The sequence below is a fragment of the Electrophorus electricus genome, chromosome 2 (assembly GCF_013358815.1).
Source record: "Electrophorus electricus isolate fEleEle1 chromosome 2, fEleEle1.pri, whole genome shotgun sequence".
Taxonomy (NCBI): domain Eukaryota; kingdom Metazoa; phylum Chordata; class Actinopteri; order Gymnotiformes; family Gymnotidae; genus Electrophorus; species Electrophorus electricus.
Window position 1 is genome coordinate 28,369,036 of NC_049536.1, and position 20,089 is coordinate 28,389,124.

Below are 20,089 nucleotides of genomic sequence, written 5' to 3' on the forward strand. Positions count from 1 at the left end.
AGAAACACTTCTGGACCAGCGAGGTGTGTGAAGACCTGATGGCTCACTAGAGTCTCCCTGTGCCACTGTGGGCTCATAAATCCAGAATGAGGCCATATTCTCAGAGAGTGTATACCATCGACTGTTTACTGACCACTGCATTATTCATCAGATTACTCTCTCAGGGAGTGACAAGATTTTCTTTTTTTTTTTTTTTTTTACTTGTCTAAGAAAGTTTTCATAACTGGAACAACATAATATATATATATATATATATATATATATATATATATATATATATATATATATATATATATATATATATATATATATATATATATATATATATATATATATATACATTTTACAGTCAAAAATAGGACATTCGGGGGACTTGTTGTACACAATACATTTCATTCATTTATTTACTGAATAAAATGATAAAATGATTTAGTCCAGATCCTAGTAAGCTTGAAGCTGGTAATGGCTGCAGTCTCAGTAGGAAATGTTCTGGGAGATCAGCGCTGTTAAGTGGACAGAGAAGAGATTTCTCCTGGGAAACATTTTCAAGCCATTACTGGCCCTATATAACAATTAGTCAAGCACTTTCCACTGATCCAAGATAAGAAAGCCATTAGGGCAAAACAAACGTTTTTACATTTTGACAATGTGGACAAATATTTGTATTAAAACAGTCATAAATTAAGCACTTTAAATTGACTTTTTCAATAGTATTACAAGACAAGAATATTCCATTGTATTCCATTAACTAATGGAGATTAAATGTTCAAATAAATTTTAATATTTTAATTCAGAAGTTTTTTAATTATCGCAAAAAAAAAAAAAAAAACCAACAAAAAATCCAATACATTTACAATATCAACCTATAAGCACTTTTGTAGCGACCGTGGACAAGCTCCAACCTTCGTAACCATATGAATTCTGTTTTAGCGGTCCACACAAAATTGTTCTAACAAAAAATAACAAGAAAGCGACGGCCTATTAATGCTTTAATGATTATCTTAACAATACACTTGTCACATATTGAAGAAAATAGTTATAACCTGGTGTGAGCGACCCTAGAAGGGGAACCTGTAGCTGGAGATATGTTTCCAGTCGGATCGGTAGCGGAGATAATATCCGGTGCACTGGCGAAACTCGTCCTTCTTCATCAGCACGCTTTCCCTTCGGATCGGCTCCGTTACCGGGTGGCTCAAGCTCGCACGTGCACATTACGCCGAATACATCCGTAATATCTGTGTCATGACTAAAGAAGACGTGAAAGGGTGAGTGTCGTTGCTGTTTTGGTAAAGGAGCCGGTTATCTTAGCGTCAGCTCCATGTACGCTCGCTTGCAGTGGATTGCATCAGCGTTTAAACAACAGCAGTGGCTGCATTTTAATGTCCTCACACACCTTACTACAAATACCGTTCGTCCCCTGAAACAACCTCAATGACTCTTCAACAGAACACATAGAGTCAGCTAGCTGACTCTAGGTTAGTTAGGTAGCTTATCTAGCATAGTTGGTTAGCTAACGTATGGCTCGGTGTTAGGTTAGTAAATATCCTAAATGTCCCATCCAATGAGATACTGTGCAATGAGATACCAATGAGAGGGTGTAATGGCCTGTATGTTATGGGATGTTGGTTTGGCTCTGTGTAGCTGTAGTCATTACCTGGCTGACAGCGCCAGGTATGGTAGCGCTTCAAATACCTGTGGTCTGGTTAGTTAACTAGCTGACAGTCCACAGTACTGCTGCATTTACCACTGAATTACAAAATGAATATCAAAATTCTTTATAATATAAAACAATTATATATATTAAACTGGTCACTAGAACTCTACAGTCTGTTAAATCCCCCCCCCCCCCTTTTTTTTTTTTATTGTCAAAAATCTTTGAGGATATTCATTCTTGGAGCCAATGTCCACGAGCTTTAACACACAGACTGTCATGTAATGTCTCAGGTTTCAACAGCTGCAGTCCTGATAGGACGTCCTTAGTGCGCTGAAATGTCTTAACGCATTTCTGCTACATGCTAGACCACTTGGTCATTGACATGCACATCTCGATCTTCCGCTTCAGACAGAAGCTGTGAGGTTAAATTAGCCCGGGGGGACACTCGTTCCTGCATGCAAATGAGTGCTGTGGTCTGGCTGAACTCTGCTTGTAGGGTCACTCAATTTTCTCTGCTCTGATTGTGTGCTAATGAGAGGCAGACACTGGTCATCATCTCGCAGCCTCTAGAGTGTCCATACTGGTACTGCCTAAGGCAGGGCGCCGCATATCTGAACCGATCTAAAGCACAGGAAGCCCTTGGATTAGTGGAGAGGTTGTTAGAGAGGCCTGTGGTCATGAAATTCCTTATTTGATTCCTTATCTTTGATGTCTATCAGAGCTGCATTTTCCTGCAGTGGTCATCCACCTGTTTTTGTGGTTTCACATTAAACAGGGCTGTTCTGTGCTGGCCGTGTTAATTCACTATCGTAACAGTAACAGCCTGATTCAGAACAGTTTCAGGATGGCCCTGTTGTGATGGCAGTGTTGATCCACGTGGACCAAAGAAATGGAGGCTGTTGTGCGTTGTTCAATTTTGTGTGTGATGGCAATCTGAACTCTTCCCTTAGGGTTTCCTGATGCCTCTGACCTGGTCTCATAGGTGTGCAGTAAAAGACTTTGATCTGAAGCTGAGGCAGGCATCCTACTGAAATAAAAATTATAAGAGATGAGATCAGTGTCACAGTTGTTGAGAAATCTTCTGTGTTTGGGTGTGTGCAGTGGAATATTGAGCCTAAAAGTCAGCAAACATTGTCAGTCCTTTCATGTCTTGGATACAAGGAATTGGACAAATGTTTTCACATGGCAAATTCTTTTGGTTCCCAAGGCAGTTCTGTGCCTCTGTGGTTGTCTGACCCATTGACCTGTGCTATTGTGTGTGCGTGTGTGTTTCTTTAAAATTCCTGAGTCAACTAGATATATGTACTATAGAGACCTTAGAGATATATATATATATATATATATATATATATATATATACACACATCTATGGAAGTAACACATTAGCTAATTATTCATCTTGGTCATTAAAGTTATTAAAAGTTATTAATTTGGTTATCAGTTTGGTAAGATTCAGCAACACCATTACACAAAATGTTTCAGGAGATAAATGCTCGTATGACCAGAAACTTCCTCCTAAATCCTGAGAACAGGATTTGTTAGTCTGAGGAAACCTGGTGCCAGATTTTCTCCTAATCTAGAGATCTGCCTCATACTTGCTGCTGGTTTGTCACTTGAGTCCTATATGAGAAATGTCTCTAAACTGTTATTACTCTAGATTAGACTCTAGATTATTCTTCCAGATTAGATTGCTGCAGTGTGAAGCCAGCTGTTTGCCCTGCTGTCTCTTCACCTAGTATACAACATAGTAGCTTGCGTGCTTACCAGGAAAGGAAAAGTCATGGTGTGTTGGCCCAGTCTGCCCAATCTAATTCAGTTCACACAGCTTCCTGCTCGTGTTCTGTGTCCACTGTAGAATCTGTCTAAGGCCCTTAATGTCCCAGTTCTGACTTGTCTGGTAGATCTCTGGAGGTGCACCAACCTTCTCCCATGAACCAGACCTGTTTCTCTTCTGTGTGTATCGATGGCCAATATATGATTCGTCACTAAGGACAATTTTGAATCTGTTATTGTTGGTTCAGAATTACAGTCAATAATTCCAATGGATAATTTTAATATGTCCAACAGATTAATACTTCTGTTTCATACAGGCTTAGTTTGTATATGACTATAGTGATGAGAAAAGGCTAACCAGAAATGGGTTGTTTTGGTTTGGAATAACTCTTTGAATTTATTTTGCTCACTGTTTCTATTTTACACATTAAGCAAAGTATCTGGTGTTGGTGACTGGTGTTTTTCCAGTGATGTATCTGGAGTTTTTCAGTTTTGTTTTCTGATGGGGCCTTCTTTAATTCACAGTGTAAAATAGTGATGTCTGATTTCCCTGCGACATGGTTGTAATTAATGAATGATCCATTTTTAGAGTTTAACATGTCTTACAGTTATATTAGTTATTATAGTTTAATTTTGTTTTAAAATGTGTGAAGGTGAAGCGATCAGTTAAATATCGGTATCGGCCACAAGAAGATGCTAATTATTGTTTATCTTAACGGCCCAAGAAATGTAATATTGGTATGTTCCTATGAATATACTCTGTAACCATATGAGAGTGGTTCAGTCTTTACTGTAGAGTTACAGTTCTTGATGAGATCGCCAACATCTCCTTTGGTCAGAAGAAGCTTTAATGATCACACCTGCTGCCTGGACCGTGGTTATTACACTTTACTGTTTATTACTGGGAATTTATTGAAGTGTGCACTCACAGGACTGAGTCAAGTGTATGTGCTGGGATTCATGGCGTTGCTGAGTCCAGAGTTAAGAGCGGAAACTGTTGCATTGTGTGTAAACTCGGAAGGACGGGGCAGTTTCTGCGTGAACAATGTTAAAACTTCAGACGCGTCTAGAAAACGTCTCCTTCATCACTCTCCCTGTTTTTCCGAATTCCTCCCGAGAATTCCCATGGCGCTGTTGTGTTTAGCGCACTGCGAAACAATCCCGTGAACCGCGCGGCGGGGCCGAGTGGGCGGGGCGGTGGTCTTCTGGACAGGAAGCCGGACGGGCTGATCACTTTTGCTCAGAGCTTTTGTGGCATTTTCCTGTTTCAGGGCAGCGGAGGAGGAGCAGGCGCAGTCCAAGAAAGCGTTGAAAAAACAGCAGAAGGAGGCGGAGAAGCAGGCCAAAAAGGCAGAGAAGCAGGCCAAGATGGTGGGTGGAGACCTGACCAAGCGCCGGCCCCCCCCAGTCCCGCCCCCTCTTAGCCCCTCCCACACCCCCACAGATGGGAGTCTGAGGCTGGCATGGCAGGAGGGGATCTCATTGTCCTTGAATTCCTGCACATGTTGGACTGTTTGTGTGAAAGAACAAAGCACCCAAAGAGGCACATTGGTATTGCAGCACAAATAAGCAAAGGGAAAAGATCTCCTTTGTACGTCATTCATGTCTCATTCATGCATTAGATGTAATTCAAACGTTAGACAAGCCTGGCTCATTCACAGCTAGCATGCTGAAATGTTCCTTTGCTAGCTGCCCTGCAAAAAAGCAACATCTCAGCAGGTACAAGCATCAACAAATTCAGTATTCCTCAATATTTTTCTTCATGACCAGTTTTCTCTTGACTGCAGGCAATAAGTCCAACGTTCTTTGAGAGTTTTCCCCCCTTTCTTGGTGTTTTACATATAAACTTACTTACCTTAGTGTTTGGACTGATGCCGACCTGCTGTAGTCAGAGAACAGCGCTGTACTAGGACTGTGTGTTGGGAGTGAGCTCAGAGTTCAGCCTTCCTGTCTCTCCCGCTGTCTTTTGCTTGGTTGTTTCTCGTCTCTTTGTGGTCCTCTGAGTGCCTGACTAGGGTTGCTGCTCTACGAGGTGCACTGACCCACGGGGACGGCAGAGCGGAGAGATTTATGACACAGAAACATGGTTGATGGAATAGAAATATTTTTACAGCAGACTAGCAATTCACAGCGAGTAAAAGGTACAAGACCCTGACACCCCCCCCCCCCCCCCCCCCCCCCCCCCCCCCCCCCCCCCCCCCCCCCCTCTCTCTCTCTCTCTCTGTCTCAGGCCACCGAGCAGCAGGCTACTGATGAAGATGTGAGTATCTGTCAGATCAGACCTGCTAACAGAAGCTGGAGCGATACACAAACACAGGCCTATATCACTTTTCTTAAGCATCAGAATTAAAACTGTAACTTGTAGGTATGAACTAAAAAGATGTAAATAAAGTGTGTAAATCTCTGGTTTGTGAGTGTGTTGCTCCTTTAACACATCTCAGCTTGTCTGTTGTTTTAAAGTGTGCTGTGTCATGAGCTGTCCTCATCTGATGGCTGTGAGGTCTGGATTGTTTCACATCTCTCTCTCTCTCTCTCTCTCTCTCTCAGGACTTTGCTAAGGATCGCTACGGGGTGTCTGCCATGGTCCAGTCACAGGAGAGACTAGGTGAGAATCATCTATCTGAGCCGTGGACACCCTACGTCTCGCCACTGTGTTGTTCACACGTTCAGCAGTTTCCAAGTGTCGAGAGAGTCACTTGACACTGCTAATGATGCCAGTGACTGTGTAACACACACACACCATTGGTTCGGCCCATGTCTCCAGTCCCCAGTCTCAGGTGTGCCTGCGTGTTAGACACACGTGAGACGAAATTTGAACCTCTGGCACTGTGGGGCGGACACAGCAAAAGCCACACCCCTGTAATGCATGCGTCGCCACACTGTAGGTCCTCATTGCATGACTGTGAAGGCGGGACCAGGAGATGAGGCTCTGGCCCCGCCCACCTGCCTGTGCTTAAATACAACTTAGCAGCACTTGAGTGGGAGGAGCCTGTCACACGTCCCCAGTCTAATGTGTGATGTAACCTGTGAGTGGGTGGGGCCAGACAGACATGCCTCCAGTCTAATGCGTGATGTAACCTGTGAGTGGGTGGGGCCAGACAGACATGCCTCCAGTCTAATGTGTGATGTAACCTGTGAGTGGGTGGGGTCAGCCAGACCTGCGTCCAGTCTAATGTGCTATGTAACCTGGGCGTGGTCACAGTGGAGCGAGTGGTCTCGTATTGGAGGGCCTCGTGAGGCTGTTTATCTCCTCTCCTGCTGCCTTTGTAATATGAGTGTGTGTGATCTTGGGGGCAGGGGAGTGTTGGATGGAGGCAGCTGTCTTTGATGTCATTTTGTTTGGGAGAGCACACACTCTTCTTCCACTCACTAACTCGCGTTCTCTCTCTTCCTCCCTTCCTCTCTTTCTCCTCCCCCGGAGACAGGCAGGACTCTGATCCGCGTTCAGGACCTCACACCAGAGAAAGCCAATCAGCTGGTGTGGGTGCGTGCGAGGATGCACACCATCCGGGCCAAAGGTAAACCCTGCCTGGGAGGTCTGGAACTGGGCTGATCTCTGATCTAACTGGGTGCTTTGGAACTGGGCTGATCTCTGATATGCTGAACATCACACAGCTTGTTCATCTGCTGGACTGTGGATCCATATTAAAGCAGTTTCATTAATAGTTGTTTCACTAAAGAAGCTGTTTCCTCAAGTGAGTGTGGCGGAAACAATGCTGGGTTTTGTAAGCCCGTTTGGCCAATACCGATCAGACCTTTCGTACTAACACAAAGGACCTCACAGTTGGTGCATCCTACACCTTCAGTGCTCATCTCCATAAGAGGGAAAGCGCAGCACCCAGTTCTTGTGTAATCTGTAAATCTTGTGTAATCTGCATAAGTTCTTTCTATCTTGCAGGACAAAGGTAAAGAGGTCATTCTGGTTTAAAATGTAAAGATGCAGTTTGACATGTATGAAACAGTGAATTCTCGTGGGAATGTTGGAAGTGTAGTGTAGACAAAGGCCTGTTTTCTGCAACATGATGATAGTTGAATCAGCGCTTAACAAGTAGATGTTTAACGCCTTGTGGGGAGAGACCTGTGGTGGCATTTTCTGTACCTGAGCACAGAGCCCGAGTCCCGCCCAGTCTGTATCTGAGTGTAGGGCGTTGGCGCAAAGCCAAGACGTCCCGCGCGGGCTACGCATGGCTGAGAATGGCACTATTGATGATGGGTGATGACGTGATCCTGTCACCAGGTTTTCTTTCCCTGTGTCTGGAGAGGCCCCATGGATGCAGGCTCCGGGCCCCGTGCAGCCTGTGTGTGTGCGTGCGCGTGCACTGTGGCCAGAAGAATATCCTTAAGTGGGTGTCTTGTCCCTTAACCGGATTCGCACGATGAGATCGCACGATGAGGCCGCCAGGTTTCTGATCGCCGACAAGTCCGGCTGAGGAAACCCAGGGAGCGAATCTGAGTTTTAAAGGTGTCTGATTAGCGGCCTGGTGAGCAGTTTGAGCTGGGAGTGGCTCTAACAGCTGATGGGAGAACAGTGGCTTGGTTTATGAAGGGACATGAGCTTTTGAGGTGATCAGTGTCTGGACCCAGGCAAGGGGTCAGTCATGAGCTGGAGGTTGAGCAGGACCTGTCCGAGCAGGCAAAGCAGAGTGGGGGTCTCTGTCTGACCCTCGGCTACAATCCGGGACGTAAACAGTTTCCAGACAGTTTTAAAGGTCTGTGAGGTTCTAAGGTGTTTGATATGTGTTTCTCTCCCTCTCTCTCTCAGGGAAGCAGTGCTTCTTGGTTCTCCGTCAGCAACAGTTCAATGTCCAGGCCCTTGTCGCCGTAGGAGACCGAGCGAGCAAGCAGATGGTGAAGTTCGCTGCAAAGTGAGTAAGGGGTGGCACTTCCTGTGGAACAATGGTGGGAACGGCGCCCCTCGCCGTCGGTAACACTTCACCTTGACACAAAAGGCTTTTTTTTTTTTTTTCCCTTCATTTTTTTTCCCCTCCCCCAACAGTTCAGCGGCGTCACTATTAAGATAACAGGCAGGGAAGACGGGGAGATGGGGAGCCGGAGGGGTGTTGATGTCTGGCTGTAATGAATCCGAGAGGGGTGGGGGTCACATACTATCTGACCCACACTCCACACAATCCCTGAGTGTGTGTCTGCTGTCTTCACACACATCACCGATGAATGTTTCTGTATGTGCGCCCAGACCTATGGCACCTGCCATATGAGCACCTCACCTCAGGGGGGCTGGACGCTTCAGGGTAGCGAGCATGAATTCTTCCCTAGATTTTGCTCGAGTCGGCAGTATGGTTAACCAGTGCGTCCAGGCTGAACCTGAACTCTGACCTCTCTGCTTGTTTCTCTGTGACACTTGAAGCGTGTGGGAAAGGCAGCAGACTGACTGCAGTGTGGATACGTGGGGGATACGAAACTGAGAGTCGTGTGATCTGAGCACCATGGTACAGGTTTAGTTGAAATATGGGTGTGTAAATCATGTTTCTAGGGCCTTGTGGTTTTCTGGGATGGTGGTCGGAAAACTCTGGCCAAGAGCCTCGGCTTTGATCTGTGATCTGGCCCGGCATCGGAGTGATGTTCTCTAGCTCCCGGTATTTAAACGTCGTGGCCTGGCTCACTGTTATCACGTCTACTTATAGATAAACAAAACAAAAACCAAGAACCCTAAAGCAGAATAAAGACAGCAGTTTCAGAAGAAAAACAGGAAAATGTGGGAGGACATGCTTTTACTTTTGCTTCGCTGTAAGGGAACATGATAAAGGCATGTGTGTGTTAGTTACATAATTGGTCCTTTCAGGATGTCCCACTGCTTCACTGTCGATTTTTCACAAATGTGGTTAGATCCTCAGGTACAAAGTGGGAACCTCTCTCTCATTCTCCATTCTCTCTCTCTCTTTCTCATTCTCCATTTTCTCTCTCTCTCTCTCATATTCTCTATTCTCTCTCTCATATTCTCTATTCTCTCTCTCTCATATTCTCTATTCTCTCTCTCTCATATTCTCTATTCTCTCTCTCTCTCATTCTCTATTCTCTCTCTCTCTCTCATTCTCTCTCTCCCTCGCTCTCTCCCTCTTTCTTTCTCTTCCTCGCTCTCTCCCTCTTTCTTTCTCTCTCTCTCTCATTCTCTCTCTCTCATTTTCTCACACATGCTCTCTCTCTCTCTTTCTTTCCCTTCCTTCTCTTTAACTTCCTCTTTAAGTAAAGGATGTTCTGGGGTTTCATTGTGGCAGTTGAGAATTGCAGCTTTGCTATGAAAGTGTGAAATCATAAGTGATGAAACTCGCTAGATGAACATAAACAAGCTGTCAAGAGGGGCATCACCGAGAGCCAATGCCAGCGTTGTAGTGTCTCAGCCACAGAAGTAGAAGCTTCTCGCACAAAGCATTGTGGTGTTTGTGCATGTGGGTTGCACATTCACTTCACAGGGTTTGGAGGGGCCGCATGTCTGCTGCAGGGACTCAGCTTGTGTGAACCCTGTCAGTCAGCCCCTCAGCAAACTCACTCTCACACTCTGTCTGGTCTCCTGTGCTCTATCAACAGTTATGGTTTTAATGAAAATGCTGTTTCTGGGAAGACTGTCTGATAGACCGATACAGGGATTGAAGACTGTCTGATATAATGCTTCTGGGAGCTGCAATTTTGTAGAGGAGACCTGCATCGCCAGATGACATTTTTTTGTTGATGATTGGTGATGGGTGATGGACACGTCCAACATTAGTTCACCTGAAGTCACATGCTGATATGTTAGTAGCTCTGTTAACGCACGGGAACGTTAGCAGTGTGTGTGTCCGTGTTCATCTGGGTTAGATACTGGTTAGCACTGTGTGTGCGTGCGTCTGTTCCAGTACTGACGTTCACTAGCATAGGGAAGTATCTGACAGGTTTGAAGAGTTAGCAGCTCTGCGGAACGGGTCTTGCATGGAAACCTGCTGTCCTTTTCAGCACTTTTGAGTTCTTCGTGAGTGTTGGAGTGTTAGGATACGTGTGTGAAGGCGGCCCTGAACTGGCTCTTTCCGAAGCAGTCTGAACGCTGGCTTCCTTGGCCTCTGCGCTTGTCTGTGCGGTTTCATGTGCAGTGAGGTTTCGCGAACACGAACACAAACACAGTCTGCCTGCACTTTCGCTGTATAGGGTGTTGTAAGTGTGTGGCAACCAGAATTTGTTTCTTTCACCTGTGGAAAGAAGTCTTGCACATCACATCAGGGGTATAAGACAAAAACAGATCCAAAACGCGCGTGGCGGCGTTGCACAACGAGGTGAGGTCATGCTTTCCACTCCCTCAATGCTGTGGGCCGGCTGTCGCAGTCGGGAGCTAAACTCACTTTAGGGGAGGAGGGCAGCGATTCCACCTGCTCAGAAGTCTCTGTCTCTTTCTCTCTCTCTCTCTCTCTCTCTCTCTCTCTCTCTCTCTCTCTCTCTCTCTCTCTCTCTCTCTCTCTCTCTCTCTCTCTCTAGCATTACTAAGGAGAGCATCGTGGACGTGGAGGCCGTCGTACAGACGGTAGAGCAGAAGATAGAGACCTGCACCCAGCACGATGTCGAGCTGCATGTTGAGAGGGTAACCGCATGGGGCTGGAGCTTTGAGATTTAATAACCCATCACTCTAACAAAGTACTTCCGGTTTGGAATTCCCCTGTGCTCACACATTAGCACATACGAAAGAAATGCACAAAACGGTTCACCTACTGAAAGAGTAACACACACAAACACACACACAGCAGCTGTTTTTATGAATTTACTCAAGCATACTCCTTCCTCTCACTGTCTCTGCACAGCGCCGAGTGGCATCTAGCTCGGGGCAGTGGCAACAGCTGCCACCTGCGTACGGAGTGCTGCCCTAATCCTGCCCTCCTCAGAACTGCCACAGCTGTGCTCCTCTGTACACCGGGCCTGTGGGTGAAGGACAGATGAGTTGTGAGGGAAGTGTATGAGCAGGTCTCTCCTCTCTCTCTCTCTCTCTCTCTCTCTCTCTCTCTCTCTCTCTCTCTCTCTCTGTCTCTCCTTCAGATCTTTGTGATCAGTCAGGCTGATGCCAGGCTGCCTCTCCAGTTGGAGGATGCGGTGAGACCTGATGTAGGGGTGGAGGAGGTGAGCCCTGAGGGTCTGTTCTTACCTGCTGGCCTAGGGGTGTAGCCCTCCCTCTTGGATTGTGTGTGTGTGTGCGCCCGCACATTTGGGTGTGTGCGTTGTGTTTTTACGTGGTGTTTTGTTTCTGTTTGTGTTCTACAGGAAGGGAGAGCAACTGTTAACCAAGACACACGGCTGGATAACCGAGTCATTGATCTGAGGGTGAGTTGGGCTCTCTCTCTCTCTCTCTCTCTCTCTCTCTCTCTCTCTCTCTCTCTCTCTGGTCTGGGGTTTGAGGGGGTTTTGCTGGGTTTGTGGTCTGGGGTTTTGGAGGTATTGAGGTTGGGGGTTTTTTGGTTCTGCTCTCACTGATCTTGCTCGCTCTGTCGTGTCTGGTTGACCTGCCCTGTCAAGTGTGAAGAGGGTGATGACATTCAGTGTCCACACACACGCCGTCCCACACACCTGTGCGCACACTGTAGTGGCCTCTCTGACAACTGGTTGTCTGACGTGGCATGATCTTGTGACCCACTCAGTCTAAAGCTCAGTTTCTGTTATACTTCTGTTAATCACACTCTCTATTTATAGACACACACACACACACACACACACACACACACAGACCTCTTCTAGGTCTCTTGCACTTTATCTCTGAGATACAGAGATGAGATTCAGGGTGGAGTGTTAGTCACATTTGTTGTCACAAAGCAGCTTTACAAATGTCTGAGTCTGACAGCATCATAACATCCCAGTTTACCATAACTCTCAATGCCCATGTACCCCCAGATCAACACCTTTACCTAAGATGGGAAGTAGTTAATAAAATGCCTGAATGTACAGAGGTTTTCAGCCAAGCCTTAAATATTGAGACTGTGTCTGAGTCTGGAACATTTACAGAAAGGTTATTCCGCAGTGTGGAAGCTTTGCAGGAAAAGGCTCCGCCCCCTGCGGTAGTGTTTCTTATTCTTGGTACTAGTAAAGAGCTGCACCTTTTGATCTAAGCAGACGTGGTGGGTCGTGGTGCAATAGGAGTTCACTACTGTGGGCTTAGTCAGAGCTCAGCCCTGACCGCTGACCCCGTGGGCTGTCTAGTAGGGCTCGTTGTCCTCCAAGGTGACCGTTGCTCACTGGAGGTGGAGATGTTGTTTTAGTCTGTGTTCATTCTTTCTGTAGTGGGAGACTGTCATTCTGCGTGTGCAGATAATGTAGAAATGTCCCTGTGTCTTTGATCACAGCCATAAACATGTCCTCTCCACGTCTCACAAATGAAAGTTCCTGGGTGAGGTCGAGGGTCATTTGGTGACCTTTTCCACACCGCACCACACAAGCACACACTGCACCTGTAGCCCGGACCAACTATACTCCCCCCACCACCACTGGGACCAGTGAGCCAGGAGAGGCATAACTGTCTTCCTGCCTTAGTGGGGAGAGACAGCTACAGGTGGGTGGATGGGTGGATATTTGTGCCTGTGGCAGCTGATCGATGGGAAGTCAAACCTACAAACGGTCTCACTACTTTTACACACGCGTGTGGCGACCATGTCGGATGTGATTCTGAGATTTTTAGCCTTGCTAGGTTTCTAAAAATGAGTTGGCGTCATCGTTTCTGGGGAAATCGCTGTTGTCCTGTGATTTGCTGAGGCGTGTGCCCCGAGAGAGGAAGAACTCGAACAGAGCACAGCTTTGATGTTTTACCATCCTGTAGAGTGTGAGAGAGAGTGTGAGAGAGAGAGAGAGTTTCTCTTCTCGCCTCCTCACTGCTGTGATGTCCCCTCACCCTGTGCCGTGATGTCCTGATCTGTGTCCTCTTGGCTTTGTGCCTCGTAGACTACGACCAGCCAGGCCATCTTTCGCCTGCAGTCAGGAGTGTGTCAGCTCTTCAGGGACACTCTCCTCCAGAAGGGCTTCGTGGAGATCCAGACACCTAAAATCATCTCAGGTAACGTGGCCTCCAAAACCCCCTACCTCCCTCTCTCTCTCTTTAACAACCCCAGAGCAAATGAGGCCAATAACCACACTGGGGTTGTTGTTCTCTCACTCAGTTCAGAGCACACACATGAGCATTAGAGAATGAACGTGTCTCACTGCACTTACACACACAGCCTCTGCAGTGATTTGCAGGTTTTGGTCTCTGCTGTTGTCTGTCCTGGGAAAGCGTTTCAAGGACGAGCGTTTTATCATGGTGTGAGGACGGAGGAGTGGAGGCCAAATATTTACTCAGGAAAAGGAGACCGTAGCAAGATGCGCACGCACACAACGCGCTCACACACCCCATTCTCCACGCACATGCACACACGCAGGTCATAGCAAGACGTGTGTGCACACATGTGCACATGTCATAAGAGTCTGGGCATGAAGGTAGTTGAAGACTTGCACTCGTGCATAAACACACACACACACACACACACACACACACACACACACACACACACACACACACACAAGATTTACTGCATCACATTGTAACATGGAGCTTCTGAGATCTGTTGTGCTGTTGCTTCTGGTGTGGGCATCACAGCAATAGTGCGTACCCGGACCACGCTCTTTCGCTTATATACAGCTCTTTATTTAGCGTGGGGGGCGGGGCTGCTGGGATGCTTGCGTAGTTTTGTGGTTTTCACCCCTCAGTGAGAAATACAAACGGTCGCTCTCACTTCCCCATCGGTCATGCCAGCCAATCAGAGTGCGGCGCCGTGCCACACGCACATTTGAACTTGCCGCTCTTTTTGGGCGTTACATCTGCAGTTGGAACAACATGGTGTTCTCACCAAAACCCACATCCGGCGTTCACACACACCCGACAACTCCTGCTCTCCAGCTCACCCACCGCCTCCAGCTACTCGCGTGTGTGGGTGGAACAAACTGTCCTCACTGACGACACGCAAATGCAAAATTCAAAATTGTCACATGATGGGGTCACATGATGGGGTCTGAGGCTCAGGTCATAGATCACATTCTATGCTCTTTTTCTGCCATTCTCACGTGCAGTTCTTTAAAGTCATGATTTTTTTTTTTGACATTTTCAGTCTCTTTGGGGGCAGTATGACTGGTTTGTTTTAATAGTGTAATAATGAAAACCGCGTATCAGAAGCGTAAACCTGTTTTAAATGCTCAGACAGTGTCGGAGTCTCTCACACACTCTCTCTTGACCAGCCGCTAGCGAGGGAGGTGCCAACGTCTTCACGGTGTCGTACTTTAAGACCAGCGCCTACCTGGCCCAATCCCCCCAGCTCTACAAGCAGATGTGCATCTGTGCTGACTTCGACAAGGTCTTCTGCATCGGACCAGGTAAAGGTCGCCACCCCCTTCAGCACCACGCCCCGCCCACCTGCGGATTCTGGGAGCTATCGCATTCTGCTGGCAGACACCTGCTCGGTCGTCTGCCTTCCTGCACGATTCGTGAACTTTGTATTGCACGAGTTACAGTCCATCGTAGCTCCTGGACGGACAGCCTAGAATCCGTCCAGGAGGACGGTGGTCTCGAAAGGCCCTCTGCTGGTGAGACAGCGAAACTGTAGGACACCAGACATGTCACGTGTTTAGAGAGTGTCTGGGATTTTCCTTCATTAAACCACGTCCTGTGTAAAGCAGAGGTTCTGTAGAAAAGGCATGACGGTGGTGTCTCAGTGGTTAAGGTACTCTACTAGTAATTGGAAAGTTGCTGGTTCAGGTCTCATCACTGCCAGGTTGCCCCTGTTGGGCCCCTGAGCAAGACCCTTAAACCTCTATTACTCAAGTTGTGTTCAGTCATGATTGTCAGTTGCTTCGGATAAAAGTGTCAGATAAATGCTGTAAATGTAAAAAGAAATTCGGCCCATTTGCCATAATTTTCTTCTTGAGACATGAACCAAGATCTTGTTTTAAGGTGGCTGTGTGTGAGTTTGATGATGTTGTTTTTGTCATCGTTGCGGATTCCGACCTGCTCACTAGGTCTAACCTATCAGTGTGGGAGACGTGGGCGCTGTTCCCAGAAATGACGTGTGACGCCTTCAGATTCCCCGTAGCGGTGTTTTTGTTCCTGTATAATCTAGAGCCTACAGAGGCAAATGTTGAAATGAACTCTGAGACGGTGACTTTTCCAGATGTACCACCCATGTCTCCAACAATTACACACAGATGGGTGTAGCTTCATTAGTAGTTTGGATATGACGCCAGACAGCTTCTCAGCGTTGTGATGACGTTACGCCTGCTACAAACGGGGGGTTCAGAAGACTTGCTCAGACAGGAACCCTGCAGACACAACCTGAGAGTCTTGTAGAAGGTTCTGGAAAATCGATCGTCCCACTCTTCCTTGTTCTCTCTGTCTGTCTGTCTGTGTCTAGTGTTCAGAGCCGAAGACTCCAACACCCATCGCCACTTGACTGAGTTTGTGGGTCTGGACATAGAGATGGCCTTTAACTACCATTACCACGAGGTCCTAGACTCCATCACAGACACCATGGTGGAGATCTTTAAGGGCCTCAGGGACAGGTGACCAACCCTCGCGCCCACACGCTCTTACTCGGCCACAGAAATGTGGAATTGCTTTCTTTTAGAATGAAGTAGTCAAAGGAAGGCTTGGTTCTGTAAACACAGCATGTAGACAGGACACATGGGGCAGGACTTCTGCTCCGAAGCTGCGTGGCCAGTCACCGCCATCTAGTGGTAAACACGAGAATGTGCTGCTGCCGTGCGACAGGTTCCAGACGGAGATTCAGACGGTGTGTAAGCAGTACCACAGCGAGCCGTTTAAGTTCCTGGAGCCAACCCTGAGGCTGGAGTATCAGGAGGGCGTGGCCATGCTCCGCGCCGCTGGGGTGGAGATGGGGGACGAGGAGGACCTGAGGTCTTACGCACGCATGCATACACACACACACACACACACACACACACACACACACACACATGCGCACACACACACATGAACATGCATACACGCACGCATGCATATGCATACACACACATTTTTTTCCCCATTATTTCCTGTTTGTCACAACATATTTATGTTGACATAAGCAGTTTAATCCTATACTCTGTCTTTCTATCTATCCCTCTTCCTCAGCACACCTAATGAAAAACTACTCGGCCGGCTCGTCAAGGAGAAGGTAAACGCGTGAACTGTGTGTGTAGCCCATGAGTCTTTAGTTAAAACAGTACCTGTGTTTCACTGTGTTTTGACCAAGCATTTCTGCTCGTGCGTTTTGTAGTATGACACCGACTTCTATGTGCTGGACAAATATCCACTGGAAGTGAGACCCTTCTACACCATGCCAGATCCCCACAACCCAGTGAGCTCAGTGTGCTGACCTGTGCATGCATGTGCTGACCTGTATATGCGTGTGCGCGTGCTGACCTGTGCGTGCGCGTGTTGATTTGCTTAGAAATACTCCAACTCGTACGACATGTTCATGCGGGGAGAGGAGATCCTGTCTGGAGCGCAGAGAGTGCACGACGCCCAGCTGCTGACTGAGCGGGCCTCACATCATGGCATCGGTAGTCACAGCAACAGCTCAGTGTCAGACGCTTCCCTGAGACGAGCGCACACACACTGTGCTTGAATATGTCTGAGAACTTTGTGTAAAGATGCATTAAGCATTGATTCTAAACTTCATAAGTGTTATGAAGATTTTTGTCGTGTGTGTGTGTGTGTGTCAGATCTGGAGAAGATCAAGGCATACATAGATTCCTTCCGCTATGGAGCACCTCCTCACGCAGGCGGGGGCATTGGTAAGTCTTTCACTTACCCCCACCCCACCCCACCCACCCTGTAAATTCTGACATCACCTCAGTGAGAGCCCATGGACTCCAGTCATAAACTAGGCCAACTTTGTGGGTGTAAAACTTTAGGGTTGTGTGTGAAGTCTCCAGAGATTAGTCACATGGCTTGGTTTCACTGTATCTTGGCTGAGTCACACTAAACACCTTCGTTCATAAACCCACCCCCCTCCCCACACACACAGCATCGCAACGTTCATAAACCACACACACACAGCATCGCAACGTTCATAAACCACACACACTCAGAATTGCAACGTTCATAAACCACACACAAACGCAACTTTCATAAATCATTCACACCCTCAGCCTCACAATGTTCTTAAATCTCACACACGCACACGCACACACACACAGCATCACAACATTCATCACACACACACATCGCCTCATGTCACTGACACAGATATTTACCAAATGAAGGTTTTTCATCACAACAAAAGCCATTCTGGAACACTGACGAGCAATATAGTGTAAGGTAGTGCATGTGTGTTTGTGTGTAAGGTGGCGTGTAGTGTGGTGCAGCGTAGTGTGTAAGGTGTCCTAAACCCCTGTGGCATAGACTGTGTTAAAGGGACAGTTACCACTACCCTGGCGAGGCTCACTGGCTTTATGGAACTGCTGTGGTTTAGCGTTTGTGGTCCAGGAGGCCTGACTGCATCTTCTCTCGTACGGCAGGTCTGGAGAGGGTCACCATGCTCTACCTGGGCCTTCACAACATACGCCAGACCTCCATGTTCCCACGTGACCCCAAGCGCCTAACACCCTGAGGGGTCATGGTTATGCCCCACGACCGAGAGCATGACCTCACTGACACCAGCACGTTGGGGACCGGGCGTTGCCAGGACGACAGAGTGCCACTGATTAATGTTCAGTAAATTCATCTACTTTTTAATATTTCATACTAAGGTGTACGACTTGGTTTGGTCTATGCAACATACGGTAAAGATGGAGACGATTACAGAATAATGAACTTAAAAGCATCTGAAGGGAATCGGTAATCAGTAACCACAGAAACCAGAGATTATACCAGGGCTTGGATTAAACCATAGATATTATTATGCCAGGGCTTGGATTAAACCATAGATGATATTATACCAGGGCTTCAGTTAAACCATAGATGATATTATACCAGGGCTTCAGTTAAACCATAGATATTATTATACCAGGGTTAGGATTAAACCATAGATGATATTATACCAGGGTTAGGATTAAAGCAGATTGTTATACTGACATGTCTGACATCTTGTGATCAGAACATGTTTTTTACTGAATCACCTTTGTTACTTGACACACAAGGTTAACCAACTGCTGCAGTAATTATTAATATTTTTAACAGATAAACATGGAATAATGATATAAGTAATAAATAATGCGTCTTCATTAAATGAATCTGTGTGTGGGACTAGTTTGTTTACCTCCAAGTGGAGTTGTAGAGTGAGATCTGGTGTCATGACTCTGTGGAATAGCTCAGAGAGACTTGGTTCTGTGTAGAGCGTGAGCCGTACTGCAGAGACGCAACCACAGGCACAAGACGAAGGCAGTGACCCCAGCATGTCCCTGCACAAGGGTCACTGCTTTCAGAAAATCACCGTCTTGGATCTGAAAGAAAGGCTGTACCAGGTAGTTGGTATGACGACGTTCTGTGATGCTGGTCTGTGTTCTAGCTCCAGGTGTAACCAAGGCTCGGTTTTGGGGAACACTGCTTGCATGTTCCTCACTAACTAGACATTTTTAGGAGCACTGCGGTTTGTCTCCAGCAGAGCAGGTTCTCAGGATGTCCCTTCATTAAGGCCTTCTTGATTCTACCCTCGAAACTGCAACCGGGAATACAGGTTCCCAGTCACTGTGGACAGAATACCAGCTAAGTGGGCTACACCTCCCTAATGAGAAATAAACGAGATCATACTTCCCGTCTCCAGCTCTGAGCCAAACACACCTATCAGCTTACTCTGTCCTGTTGGACCGCAGGACTCTGTTACTGCTCCGTAGTCTCTCCACCGTACACACACGTACGGGTCCGTCTGACATGGTCACTACACACACGTACACGTGTATGGGTTCGTCTGACACGGGTCACTCTCCTCTGATTTCGGAGCTGATGGGGCAGGGTCAAAAGGTCATGAATTTTCTGTCGGAGTTCTAATTTTTGTTTTTAGTGCTTAAAGATCAGGGTGTTTTTCCCTGAGTGACAAAAGGCCTAAGTTAGCTACACACACTAGTGCGAGTAAAAAAACATTTTCATATGCAATTTTGAGCTAATTATAAAGAGGTGAAATATCAGGGAAAGTAACAGTTTACACTGTTTCAGATTAAACATTAACTGGAACATTTAAATAATGAATCTGTGGTGTCACTTATTTGTACTCTAGTACAGAAAATAAAGGAAGGGGGGGGGCACATTCCCCACTGTTGCCGTGGATACAGCCAGAGGAGAGGAGCCAAAGAGGTATGGTCTGATTCCATTCCAGATGACCATGTGAGCAGTGGAGAGAAGGGTCTCGCTGGTCTCTGTGGATATCTGATTCCCTGGACGAAGATGGCATCGTGTTGGCGGAGACGGTGGGAGGCCGCATCTGTGCTCTGTCTGCGTGCTGGACTCGTGTGCCCACATGGAGCACCTCACTCAAACAGGTCCGAGTGTTTGAATTGAGTTCCGCACCACTCCACACTCGGATGGCAGCGTACAGCGTACGCTGCACATGGGATCAGTAATAAATCTCACTGCGGTCCTGAAACATTGGGCCCAAACGGACCCGCTTAACTCTGCTGTTATTGGACACGGTGATAAATCTTATCACAGAAGGTCTACTTCACTGGACCTCACCCCAGACTATT

General features: G+C 47.0%; 1 protein-coding gene across 1 annotated transcript; it reads left to right on the forward strand.

Moving 5' to 3' along the window:
• Positions 1–1,112: 1,112 nt before the first annotated feature.
• On the forward strand, positions 1,113–18,643 carry dars1 (aspartyl-tRNA synthetase 1). Its single transcript, XM_027022520.2, has 18 exons — positions 1,113–1,265; positions 4,699–4,798; positions 5,658–5,687; positions 5,975–6,032; positions 6,853–6,945; positions 8,190–8,292; positions 10,886–10,988; positions 11,438–11,518; positions 11,660–11,719; positions 13,325–13,436; positions 14,651–14,785; positions 15,820–15,967; positions 16,176–16,322; positions 16,539–16,581; positions 16,684–16,764; positions 16,858–16,969; positions 17,132–17,203; positions 17,930–18,643. The coding sequence occupies exons 1-18, from the start codon at positions 1,243–1,245 to the stop codon at positions 18,019–18,021; spliced, it is 1,593 nt and encodes a 530-aa protein (XP_026878321.2). The 5' UTR covers positions 1,113–1,242; the 3' UTR covers positions 18,022–18,643.
• Positions 18,644–20,089: the final 1,446 nt, after the last annotated feature.

Bases quoted from the DNA above. Each gene is read 5' to 3' on its own strand.
- dars1 (XM_027022520.2), top strand. From the start codon at position 1,243: ATGACTAAAGAAGACGTGAAAGG. The intron at 1,266-4,698 runs GTGAGTGTCGTT...TTCCTGTTTCAG, and splicing joins ACTAAAGAAGACGTGAAAGG to GGCAGCGGAGGAGGAGCAGG. The intron at 16,970-17,131 runs GTAGTCACAGCA...TGTGTGTGTCAG, and splicing joins GGCCTCACATCATGGCATCG to ATCTGGAGAAGATCAAGGCA.